This window comes from Doryrhamphus excisus, chromosome 1 (assembly GCF_030265055.1).
Source record: "Doryrhamphus excisus isolate RoL2022-K1 chromosome 1, RoL_Dexc_1.0, whole genome shotgun sequence".
In the NCBI taxonomy this organism is placed as follows: Eukaryota; Metazoa; Chordata; class Actinopteri; order Syngnathiformes; family Syngnathidae; genus Doryrhamphus; species Doryrhamphus excisus.
The window spans coordinates 24,898,885-24,913,594 of NC_080466.1; the positions used below are offsets into that span (position 1 = coordinate 24,898,885).

General features: G+C 38.1%; 1 protein-coding gene across 4 annotated transcripts in view; it reads right to left on the minus strand.

The window, feature by feature from the left end:
* Positions 1-14,710, minus strand: part of luzp2 (leucine zipper protein 2) — a 193,724-nt gene that overhangs the window by 69,057 nt on the left and 109,957 nt on the right. For all 4 annotated transcript variants that reach the window (XM_058075738.1, XM_058075728.1, XM_058075719.1 and 1 more), the window contains exon 5: positions 6,654-6,716. In XM_058075738.1, coding sequence (XP_057931721.1) covers positions 6,654-6,716 — 63 coding nt within the window. The remainder of the gene's footprint in view (positions 1-6,653; positions 6,717-14,710) is intronic.

Below are 14,710 nucleotides of genomic sequence, written 5' to 3' on the forward strand. Positions count from 1 at the left end.
GGTCATCACAGATGTCAGAGATGTTCTGCTGAACACAAACCATCCTTTCTATATGAGATTAAAATGGGCCAGAAGCCTTGGAAGGATATTTTCTAAGTGATGCAGGTCTAGGACAGAAAAAAGGCAAATGTCAGCAATTAGGCAATTTTATGATGATGGAGCAACTGGTCTAGGCATCTGCCAGCGTGATTGCCTGCTGAAGCGAAGCATCAAGGATGCATAATGGATATGATGTGTTCTGAACTAAAATGTATTGTACTACTCTTAGCAATGTGACGTTTGCGAGCGTGCAGCCACAAACATATAAAGCAGAGTTTCTAGCAAATAATTGCTGTATTAGTCTTCTGCTTTATCCTATTGCCTATAAATTGTCATAAACTCTGGATAATATTTCCCCCCCAATGCAAATTTATATAGCAATTTAAACACAACAATTGCTAATGGTCTGGAGTACTAAATTACTGCTCACTCATTTAGCATAAACTGCCGGGAGCATTTTTTCCCCATTATGGAAAAAGATGACATTACATAAACAAATGCACTGCTACATGACCTCAATTTGTGTCACATACTTCATCTGGTCTATTTCTATGTTGTTTAAGAGTAAAGAGTACAAGAGAGTAAGTAAAGAGTAAGTAAAGGAATACTTACAGTATTTGTCCAAGTCATGACCATCATTTATGGACAGTTTAGTCACGTCAACAGATCCACTACACAAACCGCCACATACTGTAAATCACCACAAGTTGATTACTCCCCATTGAGTAAAGCACCAATGAACCAATTTAATGTACATGTATTTAAATGACTTATTAATAACAGGGACTCATTAAAATGGCAGTGTGCATAGGCTCATTTGCTTTTGACCAACACTGTGTTTTAAGGTGAACACGTCACCATCCTTATGATACTATATACTAGGGATAACCAATAAATATAATTCCCCGATAAGGGGAAGTATGATGTCATACTGATAAAGCCGGTAAAAAATACTAACTTGGATAACCGATAATTAAAAAAAAAAGGTTCCAATGAGGTGAGATCAATTACGCGTATTGTGCTGTGGGTTAGGTGGGTTAGGCTGAGCAAATAAGTGCTGCTTTTGCTTACAGGTGATGGAAGCATGTGTAAACCAACATGGCATCGGTCATGTGGAACCTCCCCACTGCCCCAGCAAAAATGTAGTGACTTTCCTGATAAGAATCTCTTTACCAGATGACAATGTTTGTTTGCCTGAAAGCATTTAATCCCTTTACCTTTAAAGGGGACCTATTATTCTCATTTTTCGACCCATTATATTGACTTGTGGTCTCCTAAAGGGCAGCTACACAGAAAACTGTCTATATCATCCAGAATATGCACCTATACCAGCTGTATTTACTTGGATTTGTGTTCCTGACAAAACTCCATCCATCCATCCATTTTCCTCCACTTATCCGGGTCGCGGGGGCAGCAGTCTTAGTAAGGAAGCCCAGACTTCCTGGTCCCCGGCCACCTCCTCCAGCTCCACCGGGAGGACACCAAGGCGTTCCCAGGCCAGCTGTGAGACATAATCCCTCCAGCGTGTCCTAGGTCTGCCCCGGAGCCTTTTCCCGGCTGGGCATGCCCGGAACACCTCACCAGGGAGGCATCCGGGAGGCATCCGGACTAGATGCCCGAGCCACCTCAGCTGACTCCTCTCGATGTGAAGGAGAAGCGGCTCTACTCTGAGCCCCTCCCGGATGGCTGAGCCCCTCCCTATCTCTTAGGGTGAGTCCAGCTACCCTACGGAGGAAACTCATTTCAGCCGCCTGTATCCGCCATCTCATTCTTTGGGTCATGACCCAAAGCTCATGACCATAGGGGAGGGTGGGAACATAGATAATTAGGAACATAGGTAAATTGAGAGCTTTGCACTCCAGGCTCAGCTCTCTTTTCACCACGACGGTCCGGTACAGCGACCGCATTACTGCCGAGGCTGCACCGATCCGTCTGTCGATCTTCCCACACTCATGAACAAGACCCCAAGATACTTAAACTCCTCCACCTGGGGCAGGACCTCATTCCCAACCCGGAGGGAGCACTCCTCCCTTTTCCGACTGAGAACCATGGCCTCTGATTTGGAGGTACTGAGTCTCATCCCAGACGCTTCACACTCAGATGCAAACCGTCCCAGTAAACGCTGAAGGTCACAGCCCGAAGAAGCCATAAGAACCACATCATCTGCAAATAGCAGAGATGAGATTCTAAGGCCCCGAACCAGACTCCCTCAACACCTTGGCTGCGCCTAGAAATTCTGTCTATAAAAATTGTGAACAGAATCCGTGACAAAGGGCAGCCTTGGCGGAGGCCAGGCTCTACTTACTGCTGGCAATGCGAACCAGACTCCTGCCCCGTTTGTACAAGGACCGGATAGCACGTAGTAGCGTGCCACCAATCCCGTACACCCGGAGCACCCCCCAAAGGACGCCACGAGGGACACGGTCGAATGCCTTTTCCAGATCCAAAAAACTCCTGACAAAACTGACTGTTTTAATTTATTCTACCCATGGCCCGCCTCCAGGCATGCCCAATCAGTTGTACTTTTGTGAACGTAGTTTACGCAGCCAGAGCGGACACTCGCCGCAGTGCCTACCGGAGTCAGCGTGAGTGGAACTTTGCGGCAATTTGGACCGGATCGTGACGGGAGCCGCAACAGATTCAGTATGAGCCCGGCCTTAGAATCTAGCTCCACATCTGGAAGATGGTGGAATAAGTTGGTCAGCGCTTCACAAAGTCTTGGCTTTGTGCTTGCAATTGGATACAATTTTCAGTTTGTGGCGGATTTCAATAAAGAATCAAGTTTTCTATGCTGTGACAAAAATGGCCAGATGCAGGCAATGACAAGCCTGCCAAAAACAAAACTAATCTGGTGCACTGCTGCTGTGTACCAGCGTAATCAGTGCCATTGGCAGAGTTGTACCACTGTCAAAAGTACTTCATTTGACGTGTTTTATAGAGAGAAGCTGAAGCAGGAAAATCAGGTTGTCTCCAGCTCACTCCCACATAGATACAATACATACATTGATGCTGGCTGCTGCACCAGCGAGTCTTACGAGGGGGTGGTCGATGGACCTGGTAAGGGGACGTCGCTGTGTGTGACTGGCCAATGAGAGTGTGAAGAGTGAATACATAATGAGGATTTTTCACTCATCACGATTACGGATAATGACCAACTGTACTCATTTCATGCTCGTAAAAGGCAAATCTGTAATGGATACTCATGCCTAATATTCATATTGAATATTGACAGTAAATCTGGTACAAAACTATGGCTATGTCCATTCACACTGTGGGTCAGTTCAATTTTTTTAGCTCATACAGTGGTTTGAAAAAGTTACTTAAGAACTTTATTTATCCGTTAGGAACTTCATTTCATTCAGTTCATGTACCCAAAAATACAACATAAAACAACACAACAGATCCAAACAATCAACCATCAATTTGCAGAAGAAAGCCTGCCAGTATTATACCATACAAAAAACAGTGGTAAAGAAACGATTCGCTAAAATATGCATAAATAAATAAATAATATCTGATAAAGTTTAAAAAGTGTCAATCAGCATTAGTGAGCCGTGTACATATGGATACACACATGCTTACCTAACATGCGCACACATGAAAATCATGAATTCATGAGCCGGATGGATGTCGGTAAAAAAACTTGCTTAACCCTTCTATTGTAAATGCTGATGAGTGATTCCTGCTGTAGTCCAATAATTTTGCTGCTCAATGTTATGGTTTTATTTAGTGGGTTGCGATGAATGTTTGATAGTGCCCTTGATAAATTACAAGATTTTCCTTTATAAATCACTCGTTGTTGGGATCAGCGATTAAATATATCATATAGCAGACAAACACAACGATAGATGAGAAAGTGTGCAATGAACAAAAGTAGGCTGGTGCATACATTTGGGCACCCCAGCAGAAAAAATGACATCAATATTTAGTAGATCCTCCTTTTGCAGAAATAAATGCTTCCTAAAAGTTTCCAACGAGGGTCTGGATTCTGGTTGAAGGTATTTCTGACCATTCCTATTTCCAAAACATCTTCAGTTGTTCAGGTTTGTTACTTTCCAAGCATGGGCAGCCCGCTTTAAATCATACCACAGATTTTCAATAATATTCAGGTCTAGGTCTAGCGATGGCTTTTCCATAACCTTGTACTTGTACTACTTGTCCTTGGGTCATTGTGTTGTTGGAAGTATCCAGCCCTAGCATAATTTCAACTTTGTCACTGATTCTTGAACACTGTTGGTAAGAATCTGCTGATACTGACTGGAATCCATGCTGCCTTCAACATGAACAAGATTTCCAGTACCTGCACTGGCCACACAGCCCCACAGCATGATGGAACCACCACCAAATGTTACTGTGGGTAGCAAGTGTTTGTCTTGGAATGCTCTGTTCTTCATCTGCCATGCACATTGCACTTGTTATGTCCAATTAACTCCATTTTAGTTTCATCAGTCCACATCACCTTATTCCAAAATGAAGCTGGCTTGTCCAAATGTGCTTTAGCATACCTCAAACAACTAGCATGTGCGCAGAAATGGCTGCTTCCGCATGACTCTCCCATACAGCGTCCCCTTGTGCAAAGTGCACTGAATAGTTGAATGATGCATAGTAACACCATCTACACCAAGAACTTGTTAACCTGTGTATGCAGGTCAAGGGTCAATGAGCTTACCGGAAAAAAATGTGTTCCAATAATTTGTGTTAGAGGTATTCAAATCAATAAAACAACAATGCCCAAATGTATGCACCCACCTACTTTTGTTGAAATAATTAATAATACACTTTGTGTAAATCCTATAAACTTAATTTCACTTCTCATCTGTCACTGTCTGTTATATGATATATTTAAGTGAAATTGCTGATCCACACAACCAGTGGTTTATAAAGGGAAATCTTGAAAATTACCAGGGGTGCCCAAACATTGTATGTGACCTGTGTATGATATACGTATTTATTTATTTTTTTAATGTCGGTGTAAACAGAACAATTCCAATAACTTCAAATGTGTTCCAGGCATATTTGATGTATATAAATCCAATATGTAACCAGTGCTACTGTGAACGTGTGAATGTTCAGGTCATGTATGTCCAACTTATATGTCAAGTTTTGCCATACGAGTGTTGGGGGAAAGTACTCACAGATTTAGCGAAAAGTTCTTCTTGTCAGTCAAAAATAATTTTAACTTTTTCAACTCCTCATGCTCAGTCTCAGCAAGTGCCTCATCATATGTCAGTGCTAAAAATCTTGCCTTCTGCATTTTTAATCTCATATGTGAAATAACGTGGTTAAGAATTTGGTTAACCCTTACGAAAAGAAAATATATTTATCAATGTATTACTTGAAATATATTGTAATATATTATAATATATTATTTTTCCATTATATTTTCCAATACATTATATATTATAAATACATGTAATAATATATTTTTGTACATATATTATACAATATATTATATATTCATGTAATATATGGCAATATATTGCAGAATATACAAATGATTGCCGCTTTCAATATATTGAAATATATTAAATCCAAATATATATGAGTTTATATATCCCAAATTATATGCAATTTTATATTTATAAATATCCACCATAATGTATTAAGATTTATATGGGGAAATGTATTAGTAATATATGTAAAAAGAGCGTCACATTTATGTTTAATATATGGCAGAATATATTTTAAATATATGTACAATTATATGAAGACATATATGAAATACATTTACAGCTGTGCTCAATATATTGTGGAATACATTTTATATATGTTAAATTATATGGAAACAAAAACATGAAATATATGCACTGATATGTCTTCGATATATTGTGTAATATATTTTATATGTAAATATATATTGCAAATGTATGCACAATATCTATGTACATATGTAAACACATATTTACACAGCCAGGGTAATCTATCAAAAGCCACCTTTATATTCTTTTTATCAAGCACAGACACTGAACCCAGCAGTGCAACATTGAACACAAAATATACAAAATATAAATTATAAATCAAAGCAATTCGAATGACTTTAAGCAGTGCTATTATAAAATAGAAATACAATATCTATAAACTGTGGAACTGTGGATGGTTTGGTTGACTCCAGCTGCACAAAATCTTTGAAATTGCCACAAATGTGCCATAACAGACCATGAATTGGGGCCAAGCCAAACGCATGGCACCGTGTGTGACGTCATGTTTAATGTGCATCCATGTCACTTAGTATTTCAATTGTTTGTGTAAACAAACACACCCCCATAGCAAAGGCATTTTCCAAACCTATATGAACCAAAGCGGGCAGGAAAAGTAAGACGCACTTCAGTGTTGATAAATCATTGAGATGTTAATGCATGCAACCACCCACTTGAGTTGAAAGCAACAATCACTCCCGCCCAGTCTAATGTGATTGTTAAAAGCCATTTGCAGAACATAAATGCAATGGGAGTACGTATACATCGGGGAAAACAGTGATCAGTATATAATAACTACTAATTTGCAGTCACAGCACATGTGTACCGCAGATATGTATAAATTAATAATGACTACTGATGATGATGTAAACAGGATTTAGTTTGAGAAAAACCTTGAATGATTCATAGATGACTCACCTCTTGCTGTAAGTCCTTGATGATTTTGGTTTTCTTTTCCATCTCCGCTTTAATCAGTTTAACCTGAGGACAGACAGGACAGTGTGTTTTTTCCATCTGTCAGCATCAAGCAAGAATCAAAGAGCATTTAACAAATGTGATTATGGCACCCATATAGAATAATACTAGTAAGACTTTGCAACATAACTTGACTTTAAACTATTTATATTTGAGGACCTGCAAATATTCATAGTTGCAATGTTTCAGTCTAATAAATGTAACCCTCGGGAGTTTACAAACTGAACACTTTATTTTTTAGCTTGTTTGGGTTTAAGTATTAAGTGAGCATTTAAGAGGGTGAGTGAGTGAGAGAGGGAGACATTTAGGCTTTGTCTCCTTTTGCTATTTCAGAAAGAGCATTTAGATTTAATGCTTTGGGCATCCTTGACAGAGTTCATCAAGATAGACCTGAGGAGGAAAATGGGAGAAATGGAGGGATGAGGAAAATGACCATGGTGTTGGTGACCTCATACCAGGAAGGCACCTTAGGAACTGTAACCATGCACCAGTGTGTGGTCAAATCTGTGTTTCACTTACCATCTTTTTTCCACAAATCTGAAATGTGTTGTTAAATGGTGCACATTTAGGGTTAAAGAGCCATCATCAAAATGTCCATTAAACAAGCAAGGAAACTGGATTCAAAAACGACAAAGTATAGGATTGTATCAGCTTAATAAAGACTAGACTGATCAGCAGTCTGCAGCGACATGTGTGGTTTAGATGCTCTGAAACTGAGACTGAAACTAAAACTGAACATAAGCTGTGTGTTATGTATTAATATGTATTATGTCTGTCTTAGCTGTTGTTGTTTTTCTTCTGAAACATACGATTGTCCTCGCTGTTTGCTGCTTGTGATGGCCAACATCTGTTTTCTGATAGTGGCAATGTTTCCAATCCAATCCACTTTATTGTTATTATAGCATATTTTATAAACAAAAGTTTCCAAAGTGCTGCACAGACTAGTAAAAAAAAAAAAAGTAAATAATAAAGTAATAAATAAAAGGTACAAATTGAATTTAATCCAAAACTAAAAGATCAAATGAGAAATAAAATAGTAAAATAGATATTAAAATATTAAAAAGAAGAAGCAAAGCAATAAAAGTCTAAAAAAAATAAAACCAATTAAAATAAAAAGAAAGAACTAAAAGACACAGGACCATACGACTCAGTCCGAGTTAAAAGCCAGAAAATAAAAGTGGGTTTTAAGACGAGACTTAAAGCTTTCGATGTTTCCGAAAGAACAGTGTAAATGAACATTCTCTCCCGCCAAATTGTGTCTATGAAAAGTTTGATGTTAATGGTTCCTTCATGATCAAAATTAACATACTACCGATAAGAAAGAAGAATGCTTACTGTACAGCCACAACAGCATAGCTGTTATCAGAGAAATCCAAAGGAAGATAGTGTATATGAGTATGTATTACTATTTATAGAGCAGTCAATATTTTTGCACATTACTACAGCCATTAAATGCCTTGTTATTTAGAACAATGTTATTTCTCAATCAAGGACCAACTGTTCATAACTACAGTACAGGTGCATTAACAGTATATGTGATGTAGACTTTAAACATGCATGGTGGGGCTCCATGTGAAATATTGACTGTTGTTTGCACATAATAAAAGAAAAAGTACATATATTGGGCACACTTGTCTATAAACCACAGGTGACACGGTATAAACCTTGCATCCTACCCACCCTCTGTGTTCCCAGTGTCACTCCTTAGCGCCAATGAGTGAAACATTAGATGCTTCTTTTCAACAGTTGTTTCAAGTTCAACAGCTGCCGCCGTCCAACCAGTCCAAATTGGAGCTGTAGTAAATCTACGCTTCATCAAATTTACCGTGATTTCCGGTTTTGACTTTTTTTCTGCTAATGAATTATTTGTGGTTGCGTTCGGGCCTCACAACATCTCTTAAGCAGTCATTTTGTGCAGCACTTATCATTAGTGATGTGTAATACCACTGATTTATTTTCCTATTCGATAGTGACTAAAATTCAGCCTGGTATCAGCTATACAGATCCAATACCCATACTTTGTACAAATACACGTCACGTGTCAGGTACATTTTAAAGTGTAAATTCATTCAAAGTTTAAATCATAGCTCATGAAATAAAGAATAAAAAGTGTCAGACTAATTCAATCGTGACTGTGTAACATTTAGTTTTAAAATGTAGTTACTTTCCACTGTGTGATATAAAGTACCTAAAATGACTGAAGTATTTCCATTTTGATTTGATAATCAATTTTAGAAACTAAAGATTTGGAATTAGGGGACAAGCGGCATAGAAAATGAATTAATCAATGATAGTGTCACGAGCGGGCTTGCGAGCTTAGCGATTTTTTTGAGTACTTTGAGTGGCTCCTCCCGCAATGGGCGACATACTCCACCAATTGCACACTGTGGATCTCCCCACTTCCGTGGACGCAAGGCGGCATAGCGTGTTCGACATTAATGCACCTTTCCCGGCCACAATGGACGGCTTCTCCTGGGCACCGCTGTGGTTCCCCCACCTCGTGAGCACAGGCAGTGAGGACAAGAAGCATAGACATAATCATCAGACTTCAAAACCTGATATTGCCAATTTCCCTGTGGGAACCCCAAAGGAATTAATAAAGTATTCTGTCTGTCTGTCTGTCTGTCTGTCTGTCTGTCTGTCATTACCATCCACTTCACTGTTCCAATTTACTACTGAATCTTCATCATGAGGACTGTAGTTGTTTGAACCATCAATTAGCCATGTCATTGTTAGCTCCATATTTGATTTTACTGCTATGTGATGCAGTTGGGCGATCGCATGTCACAAACATGACTTTGTAGATTTCATATGATATCAATAAGCTGATATGAAGCTACCTGGTGTTGGAAAAATCCAGCGGTGATAGACGGCAGTACAAGCAGTACACAGAAATACAACTTTCATCTTTATTATCTTGGTTAAGGTTCATTGATCTGCCTTGCAACTACGAAAGCTTCTCCAAGATGTTTTCCTTGTTGTGATTCATAGTCACAGTCCGAGTGCTAAGGGCTTTACCCACCGTATCAATCATGACGGGCAGCTGTTGGGGCGAATTGAACCGCTGCCTTCGTTTTACAAATTCGGCAACACACCAGGGCAATGCATAATCCAAACAGCACCAGACCTGTTATCATGGTTCTGAATTGGTCCTCCATGGAAAGGAGAATCACCAGGCCCCCAACTGTCCATCATGTACCCATCTGTGACCGTTCCGTCAGGGCAGACAGGTTCCCCCAAACCCGAGTTTCTGGTCTAGAAGATCTTGTCCATTACGTAGAGAGACCAGATGAATAATTCCGTGATTTAGATTTAAAGAGCATTGCAGAGAGAGGCTCTTAAAAGTACGAGACAGGACTAAAAAAAAGCAAAGCAGGGAAGATAAGGGAGAGGGGGAAGATACGACCGCCTTCCTTGAGAGCCAGAAAAAAAAAAAAGCCTATATCAAAAACAAAAGTAATCCCTTCACTTGCAGTGGCTGGTAATGTAATACGGATAAACATGCAAAAATAGCAATTGTTTGATGGCATGGGTCCATGTCATGAAATGTGTTTTCTACGTTTCTGTTTGTTTGTATCATATCATGATCAATTGGGGGGCTGCACGGAGGTCTAGTGGTTAGCGCACAGACCTCACAGCTAGGAGACCCGAGTTCAATTCCACCCTCTGCAATCTCTGTGTGTAGTTTGCATGTTCTCTCCGTGCATGCGCGGGTTTTCTCCGGGTACTCCGGTTTCCTCCCACATTCCAAAAACATGCTAGGTTAATTGGCCACTCCAAATTGTCCATAGGTATGAATGTGAGTGTGAATGGTTGTTTGTCTATATGTGCCCTGTGATTGGCTGGCCACCAGTCCAGGGTGTACTCCGCTTCTCGCCCGAAGACAGTTGGAATAGGCTCCAGCATGCCCGCAACCCTTGTCAGGATAAGCGGTAGAAAATGAATGAATGAATGAATGGAAAAAGTGTCCATTTATGGACTCCTTTTAATATGTTGCCTTGACATCGGTTGCAGTGTCTTTGCATCACCTTTTTTTTCTTGAATGTATATTTCAACTATTTGATGGCAAATGCTAACTGGATGTAATACATGGAGTGTGTGTATAATAGCTATGTCACTATTTAGACTATTGAGGTTATAAACACAACTATTGATGAATTACTAACATATAAATTATCATATTAAATATACATCAAATTTCTGGAGTAAAAATTCCAGTATTTAAGTTAATATTTTTTATTTGATTCACTGTGTTGCTGTGCAAAATGCAGCGCAAATTCTTTCATGAACTTATTTCATACCACTAACAAAATGTCTGTAATATGTATTTATTATTCATAATATTTACTCTGCTGCTCAGGATGCAGCACATCATGGATTTTATATTCTTATTATTATATGGTGCTTTTTTTTGGTCATGGGTCTAAATAATGCTGTGTGCGCAGCAGAACTGTACTTTTCAGGTGAGAAAAATGTCAGCAATAATAATAATATAAGACATTTTATTTGAATAGCACTTTTCAAATTACTCAAAGACACTTTACTTTAGAAGAATGGAGTTGAATAAAAGCAAGTAAACAGAGCAAAAGATACATTAAAATACAACATTAATTCGTTAATACACAGAGAAAAGCAGGGCGGAGCAATTTCAAAAGAATTCTAATTAAAAAAGGCAAAGTAAAATTGAAAATGTACAGTATGTTTTCTGTTTGTAGGAGGACAGCTCTTCAGCTGAAAAAGAGTGGACAAACCTGAATTAGTGTGTGCATTATATTACTTGTACATTTTTTGTGTTTTGACTTATATCCAAAAATCATTATACAGCGTTTCGTCAGCCAAGAGGAAGTAAGGCACTGAATGTGTTCACAGAGAAACACAGAGATCAGGTGAAATTCAGTATATAGAAGTGGGAACATTAAGTTATTAGGTGAGAGAGTACGCTGGGAAAAGATTCATTTTGAAAAGAATCTTATGAAATTGGAAGGGACACCCCTGCCCTGTTCTCATCTAATGGCCCATGCCGCCATCTAGGAACCTGGAATGAGAACATTCCGGATGGGGATTGCTTAAAGCCCACAAATGGCCTTAGTAGATAATGTTCCATCCAGGGTGGAACACTGTGACACCCATGTACCTTATTGACCTCCACCACATGGGTGGGAATGGGAAGTCATATATACTAAGGCTATCATGATTTTACTGGCATGAACTGTTGACCAGAAGATATTCCGGGCCAAGCAGATGTAGGTCATTTATTAGGATTTTTACATTTTTCCCAAACTTGCTTAGCTGAGAAGTCCCATGTTACAATTACAATTTAATTGTAATGGTCAGGCTTTATTGGTTACATTTACTCTTGGTAAACTGCTGAAATTGAAGGCATTAGAAGTGGTGAGGCAACGTAACTTTAGTTTTAATTACTTTAATAATAGTAATTAATACAAAAACCAAGTTGCGTTTTCCTTCCAAATACACGTACATTTGAGGACAAAGTGAGCCGCACACTAAAAGCAAGCAGCATTTGCATGCTGCTGAGAATTTACTTCTGATTGTGAACCTCACAGGGGATGATTAATACTATTTAAAGAACATAAATGTCAAACTCAATAAAACACTGCAAGTGGGAATTGTGTGTAGTCTTAAAAGAAACCCAATGGATAGCTCTTGCAGTATCAGATCACTGTTGTTTATTTCAGCAAGCATTGTAATGTCACCGCGTGCATTAACTCCCTTGCTTAACAACTGAGGCCTGTAATAGACAGCATTTTCATTAGCGTGGACTGAGTCCTTTGACCTTAGTTGACCTTAGTTGACCTGAATTTGTAAACACCGCAATCCTCGCAACTACAATCTGGCAGTTGCAATATTTCAGATGTTATTCTTGTTTATTGATGTTATTCTTTGTATTTGCAGTATCTTTGATGGTATTGTTGACTGATAATTGGGGCAGATTGTTAAACAGTTATCCAAATATAATAAACTATTGTGTTTTAACTACATAAAATGGGGGGGGAAATGGGTATTTAAAAAGATTAATCACTTTAATGAGATTTAATGTGATGTAATGTATTGATAGTACTGAATAGGAGGGATAACACAATAAGTTTGAAGCTAATAATGAGCTAGCTATAGAATACACAGAATTACTGTGGAAAGAAATGAGTCATTCCAAAAGCGACGACAGATAAGAATTAGGATATCTTTTCCCATTGTTGAATTGAAGATGAAAGATGTTGGTCAAACATGGCTTCCCTATAGTGATTAAAAATAAGCATGTTAATAATTTATTTGGCCCAGAAAGCATTTTGGAACAGAGACACACCAAATGCTATTAACAGATCTTAATATGACCCTTGATTGATTTGGACGAGAATTGGATGTAAAACACGACGGGAGGCTAAAGCTGGAGTGGTGAATATGCCGTCTGTTAATAACTGCCCACAAACATAATACAAATCTGCAGCTTTGAATGTAATAATCCTGCAAATGTAATAAATTTCCCACAAACATAATAAAATTTGCCTACTACAAACGTAATTGAATTTCCTGTAAATGTCATAGTTATTACATTTGCAAATGTAATAACAATAAAAAATTATAACATTGAATACATTTATTATTATTATTATTATTACATTTTGTATGTGGGTGTACATGTGCGTTTTAGTTACAGTAGATTATTGTATGTGTGATTTTGTGTGTATATGGGGAAAAATTATCAAAATAAATAATAAAATATAATAGTAATAATAATTTATTAAAACAATTGCAATTATCACAATTATGTTATATTTTTTTATTTAAAATAAATTATAATTTAATAATTAAAGAATCCTTTAATGTATTCAAATGATACTCTTTGAATAACATTTTTTCCACAAAAAAAAGAAAAAAAAAAGAATCTCCCTCATTAAAAGAATCAAGAACAAACAACAACAACCACAAAGATCATTATTTTATCTCATATTACATTTGTGGGAAGTTATTACATTTACAGATTTTCACTTTTTCTCAAATGTAATAACTATTACATTTGCAGGAAATTCAGTATTACGTTTGCAGTGGGCAAATTTTATTACGTTTGTGGGAAATGTATTACATTTGCGGGATTATTACATTCAAAGCTGCTGATTTGTATTACGTTTGTGGTTTATTACGTTTGTGGGCAGTTATTACGTTTGCGGGTGTAACACCGGTCTACTCTGAAAACGAAAAATAACCTGAAATAAATAAATATGAATAAACCTATTCATTTATTTTACTTGTGCGCACAGTATCATAACTTGTTTTGATACATATTTGACGATGAGGTTACAAGATGAGTATCATGTAGCCCAAATTCAACACCAGTTAAACCTGGCGGTTTGGCTAAACGGCTTAAGTTACAAAGGGTGTAGACATTTCAAGTCAATCTAACACGTGGCCTCACATGGGGTTTAACAGCAGCACCATCATAAGAATAATTGCACAGAGAACAAAGTATGAGTGCATTTGAATTGTCACCCTTTTGAGTGCAGCAGCGGTTCAGGAGCGACACGGACGTACATATTCATTCATAAATGACTAGATGAGTTGATATACATGTGAGCATGTATTTCCATGTATTTCCAGAGCCTCCACAAATTGTGCCTTGCAACAACTACTGTTGCTGTCCAAACAAGGTGACCAGAAAAAAAAAAAGAACTCCGGCACTTCTCCTTTTCTGTGTTGCTGTATTTGCAACATAGTTAGCAAGCTGTTGAATTATTCATTTTTTTTATTGTGCGATTTATAACATTGTACCTTGGGGGGGGGGGGGAATGGATTTTTAAAAAATACATCAGAGTACTGCTGCAGTTATCTTTGTATAAAGCCTACTCCTGGGCCTCACCTTTTGCTCACAAAAACTCAAAACATCAACTCAGTTTGCAAAACAGTTTTGTCTTGTTAACCCAACGCAGAGGAGACAACACAAGTGAGCACAGGGTGAACACCTCCACACAGGAAGCTTGAGCCAACAC